We start from the raw sequence: 9,194 nt of genomic DNA, 5'->3' as shown, positions 1-9,194 counted from the left end.
TTCTGGCGCTGTGGCTTCATAAACGGTCAGCGATGCCGACAGCACGCAGGAACTCAACACTCGCCCGGGAGTCCTTAAAAAGGGATGTTGAGTCCCTCCCAATAGGTCAGAAATTCACCCTGTATGATACTGATACGCACGACCTACACAAAAATGGGATGATTCTTCACTGTTTTATTAACCCAATTTTCCAACTTTTGGTAGATTCTAAAGTTTGTCACAGATACTGAGGCTGTTGAAAGATCTTCTCTTTGGACAGAAAATTATCACGGTTGATGCCCGTACTCCCTAGGATTTCAGATTTATTTTTCTGCTATTCTCGTTTTTCCAACTCAAATCTAGATTCTAGATCTAGAATCTAGTATTCCCAAACTGATTAACGTCAAAACCGGAAATAATGGAGTAAGTCACATGTAGGACTGAGCTCGCAACTTGTCTATGGCCACGAGGTAGTGTTTGCTGTTCGAGGATAGATCTAGATTTCTAGATCTAGATACTTACCGTCTGTTACATTTAGATAATGAAATTCCTCGTTTGAAAAAAGCATTGTATGCTTCCCGTGAAGCTGAGGATGTTTCGAAGTGTTCTATGTTCTGCTGGGGTAATAATATAGTGTAAAAGCGCATAGAGCCTGCTGCTGAGCGGGGATATACGCTATACAAATGCTATCTTTTATTATTATTATTTAAAAAAAATTGTGAAGTGGTATGGGTTTAACGCCCCTATCAACACTATTAGGTTATTTAAGGGGCGGGACCTCCTAATTTAACGATAGGACCGAGCCAAGTGGGAAGTTCGTGTAAAGTGCCTTTCCCAAGGACACAACGTCGGACCGAGCTGGGGCTCGAACCCCCGAACCCGCAATCTCTCGATTACGAGTCCGGTAGCCTAACCACTGGACCACCGACGCCAGACTCCTCGTTGTGCCTACTGCAAGTGCAAGTTGTCTAAAGCTGTCTGGGGGCTCTCGTGGCCTAGAGGCTAAGGTGTTGGCCTCTCATTCAAAGGTCCCGGGTTCGAATCCGGGTAGCGACTGAAACATTTTCTTCTCTAAAATTGTCTTCTTTCACCTCCTGTCCTGCTCTCTAGCAATGTTCTGTAGTCTGCTTTCATTTCCACTTTCTGCCCCCACCCCCTCACCTCCTTTGCCCCCTCCTCTGGGCTCCTGACTCTTTCTGCAGCCTTTCTACTGCTACTCCTTGGTTCCTCCTTACTGCTGTCTTTCTGCCACACCCCTGATCTTCTGGTAGGAAAGATCTACAATTAGCCTTCTCGGACAAGGGCGAAAAATCTCGGAGGGCCCGTGTGCAAGTTGCACACGTAACAGATCCCTTGGTGGTCGAAAATCGATAAGAGTAGGCTTCGGCCGCCACCCGGGCAAAATTCAAAATTTCCTACCAACAGAAAAAAATATTAGGTGTGTCCCGCGCGCTCATATGACCTTATGCAGATGCGAGCGCCGTAAAACACTTTACAAAAACAAAAAACAAACATAAAGCTGTCTTATAAGTCACTAAGCTCGCAACATGTCTATGCTCACGTGGTGGTGTTTGCTGTTCGAGGATAAACCTAGACCTACATTTCAAGATACTTACCGTGGAACCGTTTTGGTACGGAAGACACACAAGATAAAAGTAGATTTAAACAATAATCTTCTAGATTGTTACATTTTGGCAAGGGCAGAGATAATGAAACTCCTCGTTGTGCCTAGGCCTACTGCAACTTGTCTAAAGCTGTCTATCTGCCCACAACTTCCGCTCAGTAGGCGCATGAGAAGATGGAGACTCCGTGCGTTCAGCGCTTGTGTCAACATCACGGGGTGCACAGGAAGGAGTGGACTGAATGGTGAAAAGCTCTGGGACGTGTGCAAAATACAGTCGAACCTGCCATGACGGCCACTTGTATGATACAGCTACCTGTACTAACGGCCACTTTCCCTTCCCCGCTCGCGTTTTTTTCTAGATCTATACAATATAATTGAACTGTGTAAAACGGCCACCTGTCCAATGCGGCCACGGCCCTTTTTTATTATCTACCCAAGGTCAAATGTACCTACCTCAGATGGCCAGGCGTGGTCATTCATTGCACGATGCTTTGTCAAAAATTTTGAATAGGCCCCCTCATGTTGTGGACGGGCTGTCATAATCCATTCAACTGTCGTTATTGTTAGTCCTTCCAATGACTGTTTACCCAAGTTGATCAATGGGTAGCCTAGGCCTAACCAAAACTTTTCAACTGCTGGTGAGGGAAGCGTGATCCGTCTCAACCTATAAGCCCCGCCCACAACTCATGCACAAATCGTGTGTGAGGTGACTGGTCACTGTTTTGTTTACCTCATCTGTAACAAAGTGACAATGGACGTTGACGTGAACTTGTGACAGAAGCGTCGCTCGTTCTCCAAGTGGTGGCGACCTGTGTGTTTGTTTTACCATGGCACTCGGTCTTCATCGTCTTACTTAATATATATTTCGTTTAGATTACCCTTCATTAAATCATCAACAAAAAGAAAGCTAGGACTAAAAACAACAATAACAATCCCCCCCCAACCCCCCCCCCCCAAACAAACACAAAAACAAACAACAAAAACAACCCAAACAAAAAGACCTTGTTACACTCCCCCACTTTTCAAAAGAAAACAAAAGCTCTTTTGAATTCGCCTTACAGCAGTCCTAAGTCTGAGATCGGCCCCAGTTTAGACCCCAGAAGGGAATGGTTTGTTTTGTTTTGTTTTGTTTTTTTGTCCCTTGTCCTGATTTTGGTTTCCTCCGAGGAACATCTAGAAATCTAATACTTTGTAATCAGGAGACAACAATGCTGTAGTGTCACTGTGGTTTGGTAGCGTGCTGAAACTAGGAATCAAAACCAGCCGCATAGCTGCACTTAACTTTTTTAAACCCTCAAACTTTTTTTAAACTCAGGATTTCGACCCACGGTGGTCGATGAGTTTGCGAGCGGTAATTTTCATAATAATCTGGTATTTGTTGGGTATCAAAATTCGTGTTTTTAAAAGATGAATCCTTTCTTTAGCAGATGAAACCGAAACTTTTTAAAAGAATGCATTTTTTTCTAACAAAAACCTCAATCGAAACAAAGACAGATCTATACGCTCATCTACCTTTCGGTCCGCCATTTTGAATTCCGTAAACTTTGCTGCTCACTGCTCAGCACAAATAAAATGATAGTTTCAGAATGCAGTTCTGGCGAAGAAGTTGCAAATGTTTCAAGAGAAGAGGAGCTTTGGGAGGATAAAGAACCCCCTGAGTCTAATGAAGATGAGAATCAAGCCCGTCAGCTGATGCTTATGTTGACGATCTTAGATTTTATGGTGTTTTTCCTTTTTTTTTTACTATCGTATCAAGTAGATCTAATCTCTTCTCCCTTTTTAGACATTGGAAGAGTAAGCAGCTATTCTTTGTCAGGGCTGGGAAATTCAAACCCCAGATTTAGAAGAACAAAAGAGGTCTAAAGAGTATAGATCTAATATAATCAACTTGCGTTTACAGAACTGATCAGGCAGTTGGCAAAGATAGATGATTACGCTGAAATTCCATACTGCTTCAAAGCCAAAAGTATTCATGGTTCACACAATCATATCAGGCATGGTCAAATCAAGTCAAAGAAAAAACTGTAAACTTTATTATAAAAACTAATCAATATTGAAAACCAGATCCCTGTGTACTGCTTGTGACACTCTCCTATGTTTGCGAGATGATAGAAACCGTCTTCTAGATTATCATAAGGTTTGGTAACTCGTATCCGATCCTCAGCAGTAGTCTGTAAATATTATTGTACTGGTCCTAGAGAGTTTTTTCCGCATAAAATTTTATCGGTCAGCTTAAAATTCACAAATACTGCTTGTACATTTTAGTCATTTCTAATTCAGCCTATATAGCAAAAACTGTTAGTTTTTTAATGTTGATTTACATGTGTATAAAGTAAAATAGATACTTTTCTCTTTTTTCTTCCTATCCGACACTCTTGTAGTCTTGTAGTATGTAATGCCATAAAAGGCATATCTCATTTATACATCGACAGGATCTATTGAAATTTGGATATATCTTGCAGAATTGAAAGCAATTTATGTATATAATAAAAGTATTGGCTTTCCTCTTGACACCTTTTTAGGTCTCTTTGTGTTCAAATCACGTAAAAATTTTTGCAAGAGTTTTGAGAATAATTTTCAACAGAAGTGGTCCAAAAGAAAAATATGAATACCTCTGCATGTCACTTTAGAACAAATTCCATTCTGGGTTGACTGATGTATACTATATTATTTTATCTTGTAAGGTTTTCCTGCCGGGTAGAGAGGCTTTTTATCGAGTATTTCTGTCTGTTTGAATGTCGTATCCTTTCCTGCTTGGCTTGGACCTGGCAGGTAGAGACAAGGTAGTGCACCTCCTAAATGATCTCAATTTTGTCGATTTAATTACAATGTTCAGTCAACATGAGATATAATTAAGTTTTTGCACTCAAAACGAACGAGTTTGATTACCTTCAAGGACTAATTTGTACCGAGAATGTCGCGATCTTCCTGTGTGAACATAGAATCCTGTACAGCCCGGGTTGGTCCTCACAGAAAGGACTGAAGCAGTCAGCCTCGTTAGTCATGTCAAAGATCGTACATAACAAGATGGTCCACTCAGCCAAAAAAGTGTCCGCCGGAAGTCCGCTCTTTGCTTCAGATGGCGCTGCAGTCTGTTTTGAAGCTCTCTTTCGTTTCTCCAGAAGAAGAATAGGAATAGCACCTCCTTGCGTGTTCATCAGCAGTTCGGGTTCGTTCAGTGCGGAGGTTTTTTTAATTAAAAAAAATGATCTCTCGCCTTTCATTCTAAAGTCAAATTAAACGAAGAAAGCAAGTTTTTTTTTGTCAGCGTAACCATTTTAAAAAAGCGTTCTTCCGAAATTTGAATTCTTATTTATTCAAAAACTTGTTAGTTTCACTTTGATTTTTTTAAACACAAGTAGGATAACTCTGTTCGCAAAGGGTGCGCATTTGCGAAGAGGGCGCCACCGAATTTTGAGGACACTTTTTTAATTGGCTCAAAGAGAGGAGTGGACCATCTTGTTATGTAGACTCTTTGGTCACGTGAACTGTGTCAATAGCGCGTCCAAAAAGTTGCGCACCGTAGTAAAAAATATGTCCCCCCCCCCCCCCCTCAGTCCACGCTCTCTTGACGAATTGAGACATGCAATCACAATTAAGTGTCACAACATCCATCCAGATACCACAAGGCAAGTGAAAAACAGCTTTTTGGTGCTCAATTTGAGCATCTGTACCAATACGTATGTTTCAGGATGGGATGCGCGAATTTTTGGACACCCTGCACAATGAATTAATGTTCTACCCTCAAAATAGACGGTTTTTGGATGTTAACAAACACGCGTGGGTTTATCTTGTGAAATGGTAACGTTTTATTCTGATCGAGAAATAAAGTTATCATTGTGACGTTTTTGTAAAACGTATACACTTACAACCGTTCTTTCTGACCAAGATAGCGTCTGTAGTCTAGTGCTTAAACTACCGGACTCGTATTTGTGAGATTGAGGGTTTCGGGGTACGAAACCAATCCCAGTCCGATGTTGTGTCCTTGGGACTTGCACTTTACACAGGTTTTTCCAAATGCCTCTGTCCTATCGGAGATGGCTGTTAAATTCGAAGGTCCTGCGTCTTAAATAATCTTACAGTATTGCGAGGGGCGATAAACCTATTCAATATATCTCGACCTCAGTGCTTTCGTGTCAAATCTCCATCTTTGATAAAAGTGAAAACTGTTCATAAAATAGAGTGAGTTGAAGAAGAAGAAGTCACATTTTCACTGTAAAAAAAGAGAGATGACAAGAAAGCACTGAGGTATCGGATATATATATATATATATATATATATATATATATATATATATATATATATATATATATATATATATATATATATATATATTCATGTACATGTATATATAAAATCTCGGACCAAGTGTCATTTACCTGAGATTCATAGACTACGCTGGGCCTGCAGTGTGTGTACTGATGAGTGGACATCCATAACATACCTTGAACGGTAACAGTAAACTTTATCCCTCCACTCAGAACCTACTCGATCTAGTGCACACACATCCAGGTTTTCCACATACAAAAAGGCCACGAATGAGACGCCGTAACGTGTTGCGCCAAAGACACTTTTTAATAAACTTTAATGAAGAAGCTTAAAAGTGTTGATACGGCGTTAAACCTATAACATTTCACCACATGTCACCACATTAAGAAAGAGGGCTCAACATTAACTTTTACACGTGAACTCTCTCAGGGGATTCAAGCCACCAACACAGACCCCCTCCACAACACTCAGACCACCTCCAACCCCCCCCCCCACCCCGTGAGAAAAAAGAGTAACTAAAGTTTCTCCAAACGGGAAGGCACTGTACAGTAACACAATTCGACGTACATGAACAAACCAACCACCTGAATCGAAGTATGAATATATTTCTTTCTTTTTTTTAAAGACCCTCAGTCAACACATCAAACAGAATTCACCTCATGCCATATCACAGACTTCTGGGTTGGGACAACACCACCATTTATTTTTTCACTGGATTCCATGTTATCATAATTTTATTACAGCAACCAAATCAATTCGCTGCGACTTATTAGTTTCTTTCCATGCCGGAGCATAACACTCAACTCACGTGATAGAATGTACTCACGGTTCTCAGACAACATTGAGAATAACACAACCAAGTACAGCATACGACTAGTTCCAGCACTGGTGTTCTCTATTACTTTGTAAGCATTATTTAATTGATACGAACGACCACCCTTACAGTAGAGCTTGAGAGAAAAATACAGGCCTCCAAAATTCACAGCTTAAGTAACTCTTGGGTATCTTCTATATTTAATTTTCATCCCAGATTTTGGCAAGGATTTTATGGTCCATATCTGGCGCTGTGATTCGTCTCCAGGTAGAAAGATCTCCACCAGAGAAGTCTTTGGCCTTTTACAGGGGGCACCAAACGTGTGGGGTATGAAAGCAGCTTACAAGACAAATCTTGCACAACAAAATGAAGCAGAGAAAAGAACAATACTCCGGTCGTATAAAACGTCATCAAATAATTTTGAAGAAAATTCTCCAAGGCAAGACATGAGGCACAAGGGTTAAGGGAGGACAACACAAAATGTGGCCCGACGACATCAAAGAATGGCATGGGCTATCTTTGACAATACGCGTGCATGAGAGCAGTCACGTGTCATTAAATTATGTCAAGTTATGAGCCAGGGCGGCACCCCATGGCTGTGAATACTATGTATATTGGAAGATACTTACTATTCCGGTGTGGCTGATTCTAGAAAACTTACGAATACTCAGTTACTAGCTGTAAGGTCGTATTTGCCTGTGTTGCGGATGTTCTCAACTGACAAAGTGTTCATGATACTTCTATTTTTCACAGAGTTTACTGTCACATTCTTATGGTATGGGAATATCGAGCCCTAGGTGAAAATTATCTGTTCTTCTCTATTTCACGACCATAAAGAAGTCCCCCAGACCATACAGCACAATAGTGACACCCCCCCCCGAGATGACATCCTTACAACAACGGAGATCACAAAGCTAACACACCACGGCCACATTACTCGACCAAGTGAACTTGGAAAGATTATTTCAGAAGGTGCAGTGAGTGGAGGAGAGAAGAAAAAAAAACGATGGACCACACGACCCCGACATCAGATGTTGTCTGAAACTTCATTTAGTCTTTTTTGAAAATAAAGTCTGCTTAAGGATACGTCGAAAATTTGTATTGAACTTATAGTACACAAAGATATTAACCGACATACTGACATTTTCACTGGTCAAACGGAGACAGTAGCAGGCCATCAATGTGTACTGGAACAAGCCTTCAAGCTGGAAACCGGGAATTAAGGCCGCACACGCGAAAATGATAATCCTAGGAGTATTGCAAACGACAAATATCAAACAGACGACGTAGACTTGTCTTAAGGCCTGAAGTTCTTTCCCGCCAAGGGACGCTGATTTCTGACCCGCGTCCTCCTCGATGCCCCGCGCGGTACTTTGAAGGCGAAACTGTGCCGACAGTTGAAGGCTACGCTTCATGATAAACACGCTAAACAGGACTATGACAAAAGTAGAGAATGTGACAAAAGATTGACCTATAATATCTTCGACATTGTTCCGGTCTTGAAACGAACTGGTCAGAACTAGCATCAGTTGGGTCCTGTTGTAAAAAGAACTGAACCGTTCTTTGATTTCCATACCCCCATAACGGAATCCGTGGATGATCGAGGCGAAGACTAGAAAAGAAAAGAGAACCCAGTAGGTTCGTTTCGTCGACAGAATAGTTTTAAATTTTAGTGGTTTGTAAACGCACAAACACCTGGCTATTGCCAAGAATGTCGTGGTGAGTACCGAGGGAGTGTAGAACCAGCTACGGAGCTGAGTGCACATGATAGTGACAACAAAAGGGTCCAGTCTATAGTAAATGCCATAATCTACGATGAGAATTCTTAACAGTATGGACAACAAATGCACGCTCCTTACAATCAAAGTACAGAGGTCATACACAGACTGGAAGCAAAACGAGACTGTGACACAATCTTTCAGGCCCATCCTGATGAAAGTGGCCAGGTTTAGGCAGTTGAAGATAACTCCAGAGGCTGCCAGGATCATCCAGGGACCTTGTGCGACCTGCAACAGAACGTGGTACTGTGCTGGCGTCATGACGCCAAACCTATAGGAGACACGTTCTCCTTCTTCGACCTCTGTCGTAGCGTTAAACATTGCAATCCCTATGAGCTGCATTGCGTACTATGCTTTCTTTTAAATGGCAAGAGTGGAAGAGTCTGTTTCACCTTGTTATATTGTTTTCATTCTTTGTCAGATAACGACTCCTGCGTTTTCCTTATGTGCAGTGACTCCTCCAAATTCTTGGTATGAGGCACAGCTTTGTGCACCGATCTCTGAAAAAGAACAGGTAAAAACTCGCTTTAAAGCAAACAAAAGGGTTTCTTTAACAGCAACAGTTATGTTCATGTATTTTTTACATGTTTCTGTTTAGATCTTGCAGGCTGAATCATTGTTTTACACTGTCTTATATTATTGATATTAGCTATTGTACAAAACAGTGCAGTAGTCATTTTTAACGGCGGTAGATTCCTCAGAAAGATGTACGACCCCCCCTCCCCCTTTT

General features: G+C 41.4%; 1 protein-coding gene across 1 annotated transcript in view; it reads right to left on the bottom strand.

Annotated features, from left to right (window-relative positions):
• LOC101852184 overlaps window positions 1–8,725 on the bottom strand; it is a gene marked incomplete at its 3' end in the record, with an annotated part of 59,940 nt that extends 51,215 nt beyond the window's left edge. Inside the window, 2 exon segments of the mRNA XM_013083699.1 lie at window positions 7,825–8,121; window positions 8,557–8,725. Coding sequence (XP_012939153.1) covers window positions 7,825–8,121; window positions 8,557–8,725 — 466 coding nt within the window.
• Window positions 8,726–9,194: the final 469 nt, after the last annotated feature.

The sequence above is a fragment of the Aplysia californica genome, unplaced genomic scaffold (assembly GCF_000002075.1).
Source record: "Aplysia californica isolate F4 #8 unplaced genomic scaffold, AplCal3.0 scaffold00250, whole genome shotgun sequence".
Lineage (NCBI taxonomy): Eukaryota > Metazoa > Mollusca > Gastropoda > Aplysiida > Aplysiidae > Aplysia > Aplysia californica.
Note: the sequence above shows the minus strand (reverse complement) of the source record. Positions and strands in the feature narration are given on the sequence as shown.